This window comes from Amphiprion ocellaris, chromosome 11, assembly GCF_022539595.1.
Source record: "Amphiprion ocellaris isolate individual 3 ecotype Okinawa chromosome 11, ASM2253959v1, whole genome shotgun sequence".
Lineage (NCBI taxonomy): Eukaryota > Metazoa > Chordata > Actinopteri > Pomacentridae > Amphiprion > Amphiprion ocellaris.
Window position 1 is genome coordinate 7,549,249 of NC_072776.1, and position 16,560 is coordinate 7,565,808.

At 40.4% G+C, this 16,560-nt stretch overlaps 2 protein-coding genes across 4 annotated transcripts in view; one reads left to right on the top strand and one right to left on the bottom strand.

The window, feature by feature from the left end:
* Positions 1-2,916: 2,916 nt before the first annotated feature.
* Positions 2,917-7,299, top strand: LOC111569970 (endothelin receptor type B-like). Its single transcript, XM_023272447.3, has 8 exons — positions 2,917-3,020; positions 3,174-3,636; positions 3,748-3,860; positions 4,051-4,255; positions 4,538-4,678; positions 4,770-4,903; positions 4,993-5,101; positions 5,768-7,299. Exons 2-8 carry the CDS (start codon positions 3,220-3,222, stop codon positions 5,936-5,938), a joined length of 1,290 nt encoding a protein of 429 aa, XP_023128215.1. The 5' UTR covers positions 2,917-3,020; positions 3,174-3,219; the 3' UTR covers positions 5,939-7,299.
* A 4,984-nt stretch (positions 7,300-12,283) lies between these two features.
* Positions 12,284-16,560, bottom strand: part of LOC111569969 (leukocyte cell-derived chemotaxin 1-like) — a 116,941-nt gene continuing 112,664 nt past the window's right edge. The window contains exons 1-7 of one of the 3 annotated variants that reach the window (XM_023272446.3): positions 15,667-15,820; positions 15,370-15,504; positions 14,621-14,761; positions 14,390-14,503; positions 14,114-14,267; positions 13,524-13,681; positions 12,284-12,956 (exon numbers count right to left, since the gene is read on the bottom strand). In XM_023272446.3, coding sequence (XP_023128214.1) covers positions 12,729-12,956; positions 13,524-13,681; positions 14,114-14,267; positions 14,390-14,503; positions 14,621-14,761; positions 15,370-15,504; positions 15,667-15,738 — 1,002 coding nt within the window. In that variant the 5' untranslated portion in view covers positions 15,739-15,820 and the 3' untranslated portion in view covers positions 12,284-12,728. Of the gene's footprint in view, positions 12,957-13,523; positions 13,682-14,113; positions 14,268-14,389; positions 14,504-14,620; positions 14,762-15,369; positions 15,505-15,666; positions 15,821-16,560 lie in introns of those variants that run through there. The other 2 variants (XM_055015630.1, XM_055015629.1) reach the window with 2 other exon arrangements.

Sequence of the window (16,560 nt, forward strand, 5' to 3'; positions counted from 1 at the left end):
CACATTAACAATGTCTACACTGGATTTATGATTAATTTAATGTTATCTTCATTAAAAATATGCTTCTCTTTCAAAAATAAGGACATTTCTAAGTGACCCCAAACTTTTGAACAGTAGTGTATCTACCAACATGCAACCTGATAACAATATTGTCACATCTGCCTGGAGGATATATTAGGCTAATTCTAATACAAGCTGTGTTTTATATGCACTTTGTGGTATCACATTAGAAAAGGTTAATGAAAATGCCAAAATTAAAAAAAAAAACTCCCCATTTTGCTAAAAGCTCCTAGGTGTTATATTGCTATATTACATCAAAGCTTAAAAAAAATGTAATTAATTCTACAGACTTACTCATTTCCCCATGTTGTGTTATTGGATTATGATTTTTAATACATTTATTTATAGGTTGCACTTTAATGCTGTTTGAGCTAATTCTAGCAACCTAATTTTACACGCTGCTGCCTATCTACATTTCAAATAACACATCATTCCTTATTTCTTGATTCTATTTTATATAACGGATCCACAAGAAAGAAAGAACTCAATAAATAAAACTGTCAAACAATTTCAATTAAAAAAGCAAAATTTTACTTTTAATGTAGTGAGTAACATGAAATAGCAGCAAAATGAAAACTGAAATTTACTCAGGTAAATATATTTAGTTCACATGAGTGGATTTTGAAAATTGACTTGACTTTGCATTGCACATGTATTTTTATAGCCTACTTCCAAAGAATCAGAGCCAGTGTCCATATTCACCTCTGCCTGCAACAACGGGGGATCTTCAATTTCCTTTTGAACTACATGAGAGAGAAATAATTAGGAATCTGACAGATGTCTAAGTCATGAGAGGTAAGAGGGGGCAGGAAAAGGTGACCCGTTTGCACCCAAACTGATGACATAGCTTACCTTGACAGCTGAAAGAGGGGCTCTGCTCCACCCTCTCCCAATCTGTCTGTGTTTGAGGGCTACTCACGGTAATTAATCTTCCATCCGACATGTGAACCTCCATGAACTCTGGTGAGACCGGACTGCTCAGAGCAGCCCAGACGGAAGACAAAGGATTCCGAGCAATGCACCGCTGGAGCAACTTTATTCATCTATTTTAAGGGTATTTTTAAGATCTTTCGGGGTCAGAGAAACCTCAACAAGCTGATAAAGGGATGTTTTTCATACGAGAACCATTTCATAGTGTCTCTCGTAATGTGTATCACAGTTGGATAATGCGTTAGCCAATGTTGCCTGTGGCACATTCAGCAGACATGGAGCAGTATCTGCAATAATCCGGGGTCATCACAAGCAATGCTTCTGGTCAGTAGACAAAGAAACCCACACTTCTTGCAGTTTTGTTTTGCTCTTAATCAACTCAAAGTATGGCACTAAAGTTGCCAAGAAGCCAAAGTACACTTAGTTATTAACTGCAATGTTAATATAATACATATTGATTAGTGGAGTTCAAGTACATACTGCTCACCACATGCATGGCTGTATGTAAATTATGGATTGTTAGTTTGCTGATTGAAAAACAAATAAGTCTGAAAGGTAATGCTAATTAGGGCTGACTTATTTATAGCTACATCATACAGTATAATCTTAGTTGCCTCCATATGCCACTGAATGTTAGGATTCTCTGTTATTTTTCTCCCAAAGGCACTGGAATAAGCCAAGTGTTGAGTCTGAATAACATTTCACATCCACATATATCAGAGGTACTGATTGCAAGCTGTAATACACCCAAAAAAAAATCATGTTTCCAAATGAAAGCGCTGCAAATGTTTAGTGTGCAGACTGAAAAGCTTTTTAACCACTTTCACCTAAATGTGGGTAAAACATAGTAACAACTGCATAAAAGTGCGAGATGGTCAGTAAATATAAGAGGATGTTACTCGTGGTGTTTATAAGGCTTTCAGTGAGGCTGCTGCAAATTACAGTTTGTTTTTTATAGATGGTGTATTTCAGCATCTCCACTGACCTACATGGAAATGAAATTAAAAAAAGTTGCATTAAAGTCGAGTATGCAGACACCCCAGCTGTGAGCAGTTGTCATAGTTTTCCATTAGCAGCTCACTTTTCTTAATCTCTACTTCTCGTGGAGACATGCCAGCACACAGCTTTCCAAGGTCATTTGTCAGCAGTGAGGCGCAGATCTGAGCGATCAAAAGGGAGCCGGAGTCGATGTCGGATGTGTTATTAACAATGGGATCCTTCTCGTCGTCACATGCCGCCTCACGCTCCTCCGGGCTCTTCAGGTTGTCATTAAAACCGTCGAGGGGGAAGAAGTCACCTTCTCTGGGACTCTCTGGAGATGCAGAGGCAGTAGCTCTCTGGTAGGACGGAGACTGACTCATGTTTTGAAAACGTGATATGTCAACTGAAGCTAAAATCTCATGAGGAAACTCACTGAATATTGTTCAGTTCCATTTGTATCACTTTTTTTTGGTTATTGTTCAAGTGCCTGGCAGTAGTTATGCATCAGGCTCACGTGCATCCAAAATGTCATATAGCTGCAGAAGAGAGTTTTTCATTTCCCATTACATTCATTAACAATGACTTGATAGAGTGTGATAGAGTGTTGGAGGCTTTGTGGCTCTGAGCAAAGAAAATCTCTCACTTCACTAAAATAGACGTTTTGCTACATTTAGACTTTTCTGAGGAACCTTTATGTCAAACAAGATAATGGCCAAATTTTAGCAAAAGAGGGAGAAAAACTGTAGCATAATATCCCTACTGAAGCCTATAAAATTACCTCACTCTGTGATAACAGACAATACGCTTCAACATCATCCTTTCATTCAGGGTGATGCATCAAGGGAAGTAATTACAGACACCACTGACAGATCGATGACTAATGCTGACAACAATACCTTAGTCTATAAAACCCTGATTTCCCTCAGCTGGGTTCTAACATTTACAGCAGACACGGCAACAAAGATAAGCTCTTTGTGTTAAGCATACAATCTGTTTTTTAGGTCTTGAAGAGACTCACATCGCTCAGAGTTGTATGTGCACATCTGAAGGTAAGCTGGCATAATTCATTCAATCACACTGTATCAAGGCTTTCAATGGATTTCTCCTTACCTTTTGTACTTAAATGAAACCTAAGTGCTTCACTGTAAATGTCAAATGCAAAGCTGCTGTGCTAATTATTGCAATTTTCATTTTCAATCCAGACTTGGCAAAAACATTTCACGGCTTTTTAGAGGGAAATCATCAACAATGTGGACCGTGACTCTGATTCTGTGTTTGGGAAATATTCTCATCAGAGGTGAGGCCAGCCATCAGCATTCAGAGCCATTCCCCGTAATTGAAGTCTCCGAAACTGCCTCCCGTGGTCTTTTAACACTGGAAAAAGAGAACTCCAGCAGTTCATTTCATCCACCCCAAGAAGAAGGACCAAAAACATCTCACCCTCCTATGTGCTTGCAGTCAGCTGGAATCAAAGACACCTTCAAATATATCAATATTATGGTCTCTCTGGTTGTGTTTGTTGTTGGAATAGTGGGGAATTCAGCCCTACTTAAAATCATACATGCAAACAAATGCATGAGAAGTGGACCTAACATTCTCATTGCGAGTCTTGCATTGGGGGATCTAATCCACATTGTGATAGACATTCCAATCAACGCTTACAGGGTGAGTTACTTGCACTTACACTGAGAAAACAATGTTTGTCTGCACTCTGTCTATTTTAAAACTTCAATCTTTGCTTGATTTTTCTTTTTGTCCTTTTTGTTTTTGTTGCAGCTCCTGGCAGAAGATTGGCCCTTCGGTTTGGTGCTATGCAAACTCGTCCCTTTCATACAAAAAACCTCAGTTGGAATTACTGTGTTGAGCTTATGTGCTTTAAGCGTTGACAGGTAAGGAGACGAGCAGCGCTGTCCTGTGCCCTCCAAGAAAATAGCGTTTGCTGCTTTTTTATCTGTACTTCATCGGGCAGACAGATTTGTTTAGCATTAGCCCTTGAAACGTTCTTTAACTGGAGAATGCATCATTGTTACAGACAACAAAACTTCCTGAAGCCATAACATTTTCTCATTGATTTTGCAGATACCGGGCCGTAGTATCCTGGAATCAAATCAAAGGCGTATGGGTTTCAGTGTGGACAGCAATGGAAATAACTCTGATATGGGTTATTTCCATCCTGCTGGCTATCCCTGAAGTTGTCGGCTTTGATATGATAACAATGGACTATAAAGAAAAGCATCTCAGGATATGTCTGCTTCATCCTAAGCAAACTTCGCAGTTCATGAAGGTAATTCAATTTGTGTCCACCGAATGCAATTGACAGATCAACATTTTGTGTTTGAATAAATCATCTTTTTATACGCTGATGTTTAAACTGCTGAAAGGAAATGAAATAAATATTAGATGTAATATTGTTTCTCCTAACTTAAGCCAACAGATGTGAAGTACATTCTTGTTGTCCTTGTAAACCTTTGTATGCGTGTATGAAACATTGATTAATGGACACTGTATCATAGCAACCGCTGCTCATCATACACATCACTGACAGACCGTCATGTTTACTCAACAGCATTACAAAGCTGTAAAGGACTGGTGGCTCTTTGGTTTCTACTTTTGCATGCCTCTGCTTTGGACTGCCATCTTCTACACGCTCATGACCAGGAAAATGCTGAGAAATACTGAAAACACCTTAAGTGACCACATCAAGCAGGTTACAAGTTCAATTTCTACTTCTTTTTTGCAGTATTATAGAATCTTTGCTATCAGTAATTTTGACGTGATTCTTATTTTGTCTTTTGCAGAGACGAGAAGTCGCAAAAACCGTCTTCTGCCTGGTGATTGTCTTTGCACTCTGCTGGTTTCCTCTTTACCTCAGCAGAATATTAAAATCAACCATATATGATGAGAAAGATCCAAATCGGTGTCAACTACTGAGGTGAGGATAAAGAATAAAGCAGCTTTTTGTTGTCCATTACCCAGCCCATAAGCTTTTGTGCCATTTACCTAATGTGTGCTTGTTTTCAGCACCTTCCTTGTTCTTGACTATTTCGGCATTAACATGGCATCGCTGAACTCCTGCATCAACCCAATTGCGCTGTACATTGTCAGCAGAAAATTCAAGAGATGTTTTAAGGTGAGCCTTTCTGTCCTACAAATTTTAAATTAATCTGGTGTATGTCGACAACATTGCAGTGCAGACTGGATGAGCTATCACGTGCGTCATTAAGGACATATGGAGTCACGTCTGTAAAATAGTCAGACTGCAGCAAGTGATGACCTGAGGCGGTAATAAGTGAAAATGGTCTGGAAAAAAGCATCATCAGGAGAAGAAGAAAAAAACAGACACTTGGCAATATACCAGACAGTTGGTCACTGAATCAAAGTGACGTGTTATGAGGAAGAAGAAAACATAGCTTTGGGGCAATTTAAAAGGGAAGAAATTTAAAAGCATTTATTGCATTACATGCTCAGAAGAAGATATCTAAAACATTCTTTTATTTGTTTTGGCTAACACGAGGGGTTATTTTCACACCCCAGTGCACGAAGAACTACTCTCTCCCTGGTTTTAATGTAATATTCATGTATATAGTCATGAACGTCTTGCTTTAAGTTACCCACTTCTATTTCGATTAAAAGAAAACCCAATACTGACACTTGCAACAGAGCTATCTTCCATGCAGGCTGTGGATCATTGTAAGTACAACACAAGCAAAACTGCTTCACTGTAAGCGTTGTTTTCTGGGAGACTGATGGGAAATATGAGTTGTCCTCTGTCTGAATTTTGCGTGTGGTCCTTCAGGCTTGTCTGTGCAGTTGGTGTCTACCTCTTCAAGCTGTTACCCATGACGAGGCGCAGTCTGTTTTGAAGTCCAGAATGCAGGATCAAGCCTCGGAGCAGAGCGGGAACATCAAAGCTCACAAGCAGACAGCCACACCTCTTCCTGGGAAGGAGAACACCTTACTGTGTTAGCACAAACTCACGTTGGAACTGTAAAACTACTTTCTGAGACTGTCAATATCTTTTTGTTCTGCGGCTTCGGCTATCAAAACAACTACCGAAGCCGCTCTGTCAGGCGCTCCGCAACCTTGACATTCCATTCTAATAATGTAAAGTACCTTCTGAATAACTCGGAGCTCTGTCTTTTGTAATGCTGTCGTCAGTTGAACATCTGCTTTGGCATGAGCAACCTGGAGTCAGACTGTTCAGACTATTTGCCCTTGAGGCTTGACTCACTCCCAACCATTACATCAGATTTTTACCTAGTACCTATCCTGTATCATGCATCACAGTTCTCAAATCACTGTTTTGGGCACGATGTTAACCTGGCAGCCATCAACAGAAATCTTGTCACAGCTCGCCGCCTGCATATATATTATTTTAATTCTGCTTCTGGATTCTAGGAAGACACCGCGCTGCCGGAAATCAACCAAATGGGAATTCTGAATTATTACAGCGGGCTTTATGAGGCACAGTTTTATGTTATGTTATTTTCATCTCTGTTAAGTTTCTTACGTATACAAGCAGCATCTTAAGAGTTCCCTTTTTTCCCTCCTTGAACCTTGAGAAACATATCAAACTGGGTGCCACAAGTAGATTCTGTCTCCGCCGCTGAATGACTGATTGATGGTGGCCTATTTTTAATGCATTGTTAAATGTGTAATGCATGGAGACACTTTATAAAAGACCTGAGAGTGGGGAAGAAGGAAAACGAAGATGACAGAATGAGGTCAGGAGGAGAGAGAGGAATGGAGGAGGGGGGTAGAGGAGTGTTGGGGGGGCACCTGATAGGTCTTCCTGTCACAGGACAAGGAAAGCACAAATAGAGCGCTGCTTCTTCCAGCTAATGCTGTATCAGCCTGCGAAAATGTCTTGATGCGCTGGAATGCCTATTAAAACTTTGTCATCTCCGTAAAGTCAGCTGTTTGTTTAAAAAAAAAAAAAAAAGAGAAGTTTGTTTGAATAAAGTAGGCAGATGATTGTGTTGTTTGCGATGCATCAAGAAAATGCAAAACGGATTTATGACTTCATGATGTTTTATAAAAAAGATCATAAACATTTCTAGGAAACCACTTTATATTGATCTAATTAAACATTAAAAGCATGTGCAGTGTAAATGATGTACTTTATTTAAGTCTTAATGAAAACCCACACTCTTTTGACAGTTCTTTCTTCATTTTTTAAAATAAGCAATCACAAAAAATACGCTTAAACCTTTAAATGTGCAGTGCAACCTTGACATAAAAAACACCTTAGCGCATTGAAATACATTTTTGTTTTGTATCAGGACATTTTCTTTATCAGCAGCAGACGCATTAAAGTTTTTCAAGTGATTGCTGCTCTGATAGTTCCTGCCACATCAAATACACAGCACAAGGAAATTCTGGTTCCACATCACATCACATCAAACCGGCAAACAGCTCAATCACATCATCAAACAACTATCCTCCGTGTATAAATACTAGATCAAGCAAATCAGAGTTAGAATTCATTTTAGGCTGTAAGGGGGACACATCCATATAATCTTTCATTTTTTTTTAAGGAATGTACATACATCACAGTCCACAAAATTGCTTATTTCATCCCTAAATCATGTAACCTTTAAATGTCACCATATTTTTAAGTTGCACTGTTGAGACAAATGTTTGCCATCTGACTCAAAATGTGTTTGTTTGTGATTAGAGATGCCAAAAATATGTTTCAAGAGAACAGAGAAAGTAACGTGCATGCTTTCCAGCCCACACAGTCATATTGCCTGCTGTGCTCACACATTCCTGCACCTCTTTCTGTTCTGACATGAGAGAGACGGTGTCTCTGAGGCTTTTACTGTTGGATACAACAGCGTTGGACAGGATATGGGAGTTCAATATGCTCATTTACGCTGGAGCCAATTTGTACTGTTTTTGATCTAGAATGTGGTCCACTTATTTATTTTGGTATCAGTCTTTTGGGGTTCTCCTACTTTCCCTTATTTTATGTTAAAGCTGTGTTTTCTATTTCAAATTACCCCCCTTTTGTATGACAATTTTGATGGCTTTAATTTGCATTTGTAAAGTTAACTGACTTCAGGGGAATGTCAGGTTTGCATACTGCCACTGCACACTTCATCAGATGCTCCTGTCAATGCCCAACTCTTCTTTGTTAATGTAAATGCCAGCAGATAATCAACAAATGGTGCCGCGCTATCATGTCCCCAGCAGTAAAAGCTCACAACTGCCAGATGACACTGACACAATCAGGCTCTGGTATCCAGAGGAGGGTGACGTCAGTGTCAACACCAGCGAGAGAGCAGGAGTCTCAGACCTTCTTTAGTAATCTCTGTGCACACAAGGCTCAAATACGGCTCCCCACGGTGCTGCCCAGACTCCCCAGACTGTGGATTTAATTAAACAGTGTGAAATTAATTAATCAGTGGGGTGGCAGGTAAAAGGACTCCTCACTGGAACTGCTCACACAACCAAGACAGGCATTTCATGTGCGGTGACAGTTATTAATTTGCTGTATGTTTTATTATAGCGCTTCTATATAGAGATGCTGAAATTCGGAGAGATTAAAAAGCTTGGCATGGGAAAAAAGTCATGCAAATTATCAAAATAACAGCCCCCGAAAATCAAAGTGTAAACCTGTGTTTGATCTGTTCTATCAATTAATTAAAAATTTCAGTTCTGTATAATAATGCGGTGCAAATTAGATGGAAATGAGATAAAATATTCATTTAGTTATCTGGGGAATCTGCCTGGAGGGCTTTTTAGTCTTCAGTCTGGCTCAAAATGCTGTCCATATGGCAATTATGTACAGTAGTGTTGCAGGAGGATTGGTCTGATGCCTACTGGCAGAGAGGAGCCTGCCTGTGACAAACTGCTGCTAGGATCTGATGTGAGTTGAGGGAGATAATGAGGCTGTTGTAAGCCTTAAGTATAGAGCCTGCCCCCGGGGTGGCATATCTAAGCGCTCAGGCTCCCTCATTGTTGCACGTGCTGCTGAGGATTAAAAACACATTTACTTTTTTCTTCATAAACTTTGTCAGTACTTCCCGCAACTCTTTAGACAACTTCTGCTTTCATGTGGCAAGCCTCTTGACATTGCTTTGTGGAGGAGCTGTTCTTTTACAGTTTGTAGATGTGAAGTCTTGATTTGATTCTGCTTTGAGCTATCTATAGCTCTTTTTTTAAAGCACCCCACCGGAGGATGTGTACGTTCTGGGATGCATCAAGACACTGAAGTTTAGACAAATGCCATATTTTGATAGAGAGTCCTTTAATATTGATCCCATTGGCATGGCTTTTTAAAAGAAATTTCACAGAAGGAAACAAAAAAAAAAAAAACAAAAAAGATGACACAGGTGAGGTTGTATAAATTATGCTGTTGATTGTCGGTGATTCAAAGACAACTGCCCACCTCTAGCGAGGATCTCTTGACATCCACGGCAGGTTTGATGCCTCCACCACACTAACTGTCACATGTGCAGTGTGTCCCTTGGAAAACAATGGTGCAAATTCCAGGACTAGGTCCAATTTAGACCTACACCACACTACAGGTTTTCTATTTGACTGTAACAAGGACACTATGCAACCAAGTGCAATACCCTGAAAAAAGGAAAAAAAAATCTCTGCAGTGTGTGCAGGGTAATTGAGTGACCCAGGAGAATCACTATAATGTTCCATTACATAGAAAGTAATTCACTGAATGCAGGCAGGTCTATGGACATAATTTGGAGTTTTAACTTAGTGAAATAAGCAAGGCAGACTTCCTTACACAATACTAGCAGGCATTTAATTAATGACCATTTGGGGCTTGCATGCAAAATAGGAGGATGTGTTAAAAGAGAGAGAGAGAGAGACTCAGAGAGGGAGAGAGGGAGGCAAGTGGCCAGTCCAGCCAATGGCAAGGAAACTTCAGAGAGAGACCTGCAAATGGCAGCCAGAGTCAGACTACTGGGCAGAACTGCAAGTGGTCAGTCAACCATGGGATTAAAAAGCATTTAAGCCTTGTACCAGAACCCCCCTTCATCCAGCCATGTATTTCTGACCATTCAGGAGAAAAGAAAAGACAAATGTTAGGAGCCCGGGTTGTTACCACTGGTGCAAAACTGTGGGTTACAGGTTTTTCACAACGCCAGCATCTATAAATGTATTGCAGTGCTTTCTTGCAGAAAAACATAATGAGCTCGTCTAAAAGGGTTTCTGTGTTCTGGTTGCAGTGCAAAATGGACTGTCACTACTGTTTATTTCATTCATGTCTGGATGTAATGGAAAACATGCAATCAAATGTAGGACATGTTGACTAGAGTGGTTCACTTCACACTCCTGTTCACACTTCTAATGCCTCCCGGGCAACAGTAGACAAATTTATGGCAGCCTATTGACATATTTATAGGGAGCTCTAGTGAGTGCACGGGCTTGATTAGTACAAATCCATGCCACAGAATAAATCACCATTGAAGGTTACCCAAATGTATTGTGTGTTCGGTTTCGGTGCCAAGAGGATGGCTGGTGAAAAAAGCTTTTGATTTCACGATCACCAGAGCAGCGCAGCACCCCTCCTGCCTATGCTTGTTTTGATGGGCAATGATGAAAGCACAGGTGGATGCGAGAAAGCACCCCCCCTCCTCGTCAGCTATGGACTCCTCATCTGTGGTTTCCTATTAGCACAGAAGTGGAGGTTTGCAGTCTGGCTGCTGGGCACAGTGGGTCAGTGCTCACAAAGCTCTGTCTGTTCCCTGGCCTGCAGGGCTCCCAGGGTAAGCTTGGCTCCAGAGGGGAGACAAACAAAAAGGCACCACTGTCTCGCACACTGAAGCTGATCTCCAACACATTCGTCTTTTCTACTCAATGGGGGTACATTTCTCTTCTTAGGAGAAGAATGGCAAAAGGAAACAAGTTCTTTAGAAACAGGGCCTCAGGATAACAAAACTGCTGTTGTTCTGAGCTATGTATTTTTTCTCAGTTTAAATGCCATTTTGAGTTGTTGCTTGTGGTGATATGTTTTTTTTCTCTTTCTGCTTTGTGTTTTTCATCTCCTTTTGTCGAGTTTAAACTCAGGGTTCTTTGTCTTGTGCTGCTATATCAACATATTGTGAGTGAAAGCCAAGTAGAAAACTGACAGCAACAGCAGCATGCACATAACATAGCATATTTAAAGTTTTAGCTGCAGCTAATAAATGTAGAGATGCTAGAGATCCATAAATATTGTCATTTCTGTTTAACTGCAGCAGGTGCATCTAGTGCGCAAAAAGATTTCCCAATCAATTATTAATTTCACGCTATCTCTTACACCAATACATACTGTCTGCCTGTGATTCTGAAATATGAAATAATGTGCGAGATAGTCTTACAGCTGCTGTCAGGTCAGACACTCACTGTTGTGCTGCAATCTGCAGTCCAAGTATAACTCCATTATTGAGGGGACTTTAAAATGGGAGCTGTGTGACACACAGCGGGATGATTTAGTTTAATGACCATGGCAGTGACAGCACTGTGATGGAAATTGGACTCCCCCTGCAAATTTACATCACTTGAGGGTACTTGGGGCTCTTTTAGCGGCTGCACTCTAGAGCACGAGCCATCAGGAGGTCCTGGATATGTCATGCTTGTCACCTTCCTTTAAGTGTATCTGCAGACGTGGGAGAGGGATTAATATTATATAGCCTACGGAAGCACAGAGGCTGTCTTATCAGCACTGCAGATGTGATAAGCACCTCTACCCCCATGAAAACCAGGAAAAATCTCCAAGCTAAAAGACAAGCATCTCTTTGTGTTGTTTCCTCACACTGCTTCAGAGTTTCAATGCAGCTTTAGTGGCAGATATGGTGCAATTTCACATCTGTTGTAATTTGATGTGCCTGGATCACCCTCTGTGAAATCGTCTTGATCACAACATGGCTCCTTTCAATTATTTAGAAAGTTGGCATATGGCTTTAGAGATAGTAATCTGACTTCTTTTGATTTTGAGGTATTCAGAATATCCTACACCACAAGCCCCAATAACAGCTGTATATAAAAAGCCTGTCTCATCATGTTATTTGGTGGCCTAGCATTCACACTTTTCTCTTTTCATCGGCAAAAAATGGATTTATTTATTTAATAAAAATGTCACTTTTATGGAAATATTTTCCATCATTGCCATGACACTCATCTCACATTAGTTCACATCAATGCAGATGTCAGTGAGCACAAATTGTATTGCCCTCAAACTGATTCTGAGCTGTGAATGGAAGTTATGGCAACCATTGCTGTCACTTCAGTTTTATCAGAGAAACACCCGGTGGAACCATGGAAACAACATGTGACACAAAAAACATCAACATCAAAGCCGCCATACACTGTAATTAGAATTTATTGAAGCCTGTTCAGTCAGAAAAAGGTACATGATCTGCTGTGAGCCTTTGGATTCAGTCCCATGTCTTCCATTAAACACAGTACAGTGCATTAAGCCTTGGTATCACACGACAGAAAAAAATAAAATAATATGCTCATTTGTGAATCTGTTACTGCAAATAAGAATATGGCATTTATGTTCTCCAGTTTTGCTGCATGCAAAGGATATTCCCATGAAGATGAAACATTTGTCACAGTTGGTACAGATGTTTAAATAATCATACTTCACAATCTGCATATTACGCTAACAGGCGTAGCTTTCTGGCAGCGTTTAGCGTCAAACTCAAAATAAATATCTGCATGCACATCTGAATAAAAGCTTAATGCTAAGAGAGCTGCGGGGAGGAAAAAAAAACAAAAAAAAAAACAAGACATGGTGTGTTTTCTTACACAACACCAAAAATGCGTGCCACCCACCAGCGACAGGGCATAATGACTCGACAAGCTACCTGGCAGCCTCTGTAGTTGTAAGGCCAAGGCCAGTATCCACGCAGAGGCTCGCACACCCTCTGACAGTGAGTGTAGCTGCGCTGGCATTCTGAGCAGCAGATTCCCTGGTGGTCTAACATGGTGTCAAAGGTCATGGCGCCTTCCTCTCTGGTCCCTCCGCTGTGCTGCAGTAATATTAAGCAATGTTAATTTTGAAGAGCAATCTATTTTTAAATCTTTTTTTTTTTTTTTTAAAAGAAGATTTACTTTAATTTGCAATTCAGATGCATTCAAAAACTTCTCATCCTAGCAAACATGTGACTCGGGCTCTTTAAGGCAACATGAATTTTCATAACCAGTGGGAGTCTTTACTTCAGTTCATAAGTTCATTAAGTTGGAATGGCAGATATTACCCCGGTGACCTGTAATTAAAGCTGCCGATATGACACCTTAACAACAGCGGCGCCGCTTTAGACCTCCTGCAGCCCACAGAAACACTAAATACAGGTTAACACGTTTCCACACCGACTGCTTCTATTTGCGTGAGAATGCATTTTTAACAACATCTCAAGGAGGGTGTTATGAAGTCATCTGGAAAAGTGTTGACAAAACAGAGAAAACTTCAGTTCATAATGTTATTGTGAGGCTCGCTTCAGGGCTCTGTATATGCCTCTTGATAGTTAATCAAAAATTCACCAACTCTGGAGCCTTGTTTATCATAAACACGCCGTGTTGATGAAGTTGTTACTCACATGATAGGGGTTTTCGGGATTGTACGCTGACCCTGCAGCTGACTGGGCCCCCTCCTCTTCTCCTTCCACAGCTCTGGAGGTGTCGAGCTCCCTCTCCTCAGCAGCCGCCTCAACCTCCTCCGTGTTCGACTGCGTGTCTCTCTTTTTCCTCTCCCCATCTGTTACAGCAGCCACAAGAGGCAAGAGTATTGGGTCAACATCCACAAGATGCCATACATGTCCTCAGAGCTCAATCCTACATAGCTGGAGCTGTCTCAGATGTCCTGAATAATTAAATTAGCAGCAGCGATATCAAGCAGTCTTGCATATTTCAAGATCATTCTTTTTTAATACAAGACTTTGCGAGTCTTTTTTTTTGTCCCAGTGTTCAACTCTAAATGTAGTGTATGTTCAAGATGTTCAAGTGTTTCACCAACTTCTTAGACAAGGCTGTAAATATTACAAGTGTGTCAGCAGATAAGCAGGGCAATCACAACTGAGATTTTAATAAGCTGTGATTCACATGGAATGGGCCGTGCTGCATGATAGATGATAGATTCTTCTAGTCTGTGGGACGGAGCGAAACAAAAGATGGAAAGCAGAAAAAGAACCTTTAGGATACATCGGTTGGAGCCAGTAAATGGGAAGTTCCCCGCAAAGATCCAGGATTTTATTGCTCAGAAACCTGGTGTCCTTCAGCGGCTGCTCTGCTGCAACCCATATGAGGAACTCCTCATCAAACCTCACTGGCATTAATTCATCTGTCTGACAAGAAAAGAAAAGGGGGAGAAAGTGCCCTTGAATTACTCAGATGGAAAAAATGAGGCTGCAATGTCTCTTTTTTCTTTCCAATTTGCTACATTCTGTATCAGGCAATGTGCATATACCAGGTCAAACATCAGTGTCTCTTTGTTGTGAGCTCCCATGTGTGGAAGGCTGGCTTTGATTTGGGATTTTATATAGCACTTGTCTCCTCCAAAGAAGCGGATTCCCGTTATTCCCTGCACCAAATCACAGAGATGCCATGTTTACACTCACAGCTTTGCTACTTTGCTAAGCACACAGAAGGTCTCAGCTGAACTACCTCAGGAAGAGAGAACGAGGACAAACTCACTCACAATTTGAAAGTCATGAATCTCCACAGCTTCCTCAGCTCCGCTCCCAGTTTTAAACCTCTCCAGATTGTTGTCAGAATCGATTTCCATGGAGCCCTCCCTCACCTCCCCATTGATGTTCATACTGTAACGAACATTATAAACCTGGCAGCATTCAAAGGGGGAGATGTTAAAATGACTGATTAGTCAAGTTATGCAAATAAAACTGTGGCAAGCACAATAGAAGAGAGACAGAAAAACAAGTTTCATGTTGCTGATGCGATTCCCCGCACATTCACTTCTTCTTTTTTTATAAATTTTGTTGAAGAAAATCCTCTGTAGTTTTACCACACTGAGAAATTGAGCAAAGCACCACAGGAGATGCTGTTGCAGACCTTGATGTTTGCCCTACAGGTGAGCTCATTAGAACACAAATAAACATTACACTGCTTCTTATAAGATGAAATAGAGCTCCGGGATGAATTTATGTAGCACTTGTGTGTGCGTGTGTGCTGTTGACAGACTTAAAGATGCAATTTTACAGTCTGATATGAGATGACTGTTGATAAGACATCTCAGTCATTATTATAAATATCTTATGACAGTCTGAAGAAAACAGCAAACAACTGCGGCTGTTCAATTTTTTAACATCACAGGGTTTTGTAATCTGCTTTTGGTCTGTTTCCCACCAGCATTGCCCTCAAATTCACTTTCAGATATTTGTTACTGAAGAAGCAGTGTAATAACTACAGCAGTCCTTTGTCGACACTTACATTTTTATCGCTGACTTTCCACAGGTAGAGAGCAGCCATGGATGCACACAACATTAATACTGTGCCAGCAATAAGAGCCACAGCTCCACATCTCAGGAGAGGCCTGACTGTGGCGGAGGTCGCTTTGCTTTGTCCCTTAAAGTAAACAAAGTAAGAAATGACACACATTAAACAGTGACCAGAGCGAGAGTAGAAAGTGCCTGGAAAGCTCAAGATTTTATGGAGCTGACAGCTTTATTAACACGTCACGGATGTCAGTTACATTTCCAATCAAAAACTTAATAAGACAAGTCTTACCGGAGGCCTGCAGTGTTCAAAACAGCAAGATCCATGAGCTGCATTTTGGACTTTTTCCATAATCTCTCTCATGATGTCTTCTATAATTCCTTCTCTAGTTTGCTTCTCTTTTGAGAGTCAGGTTATCCACCAGAAGGCTATTTCACACTTCACTGTGAATTCTTCATCCGAATGCTACCTGTATCTCCGAATTACTCAGAGAGAGACGGCCACCCTGTGGTACCAAACTGCAGCGGTCAGTAAATAAGGGTTTCTGATCTTTCTGATATTAATTGTTCAGAGGAAAATATAAAACCTCTTCAGACAGCAATGCATTTAGAGAATCTTTCATTGAATGCAGCAACTCTACTAGTTTGATGTCAAATATAACATACAATAATATGGTTGCTGCATATTTTCTACACTTCTTTGTCTGTTAGAGGTGTCAGTAAGGATGAAAAGATTTTAAAATTTGGATGCCTGAGTCCTCATACTTTCCAAATCTTCTTTATATTCCTAAATAATGCTGCAAAAAAATCACAGACTTGTAGTGCTGTGCACAATCGCAGGCGCACACACAGACATAGCCTTTGCTTAATTGTGAATTTTCTGATTTGACAACTGGAGAAAAAAAAATAAAAGTTTTGTGGTCAAGGTTACCCAAGGTCTTTGTCATCACTTTAAAAGAAGAAACACAGTAAGAAAAGAGATTCAAATGTGCAGTGCTGCTGTTGCTTGGAAACAGATTAAATCACATTTTTTGGATAATTGGTAAGCTGGGAGGCAATCACAAAAGGTGAGGGTATTCTTTGACCTTTGAAAAATATGTAATTGTGCGAGCATTTGATCAGCAGTGCAATATTTGCATGCAAATTGAGGCGGCACAGTAACTACATTGTGTCCAATGAAAAGACA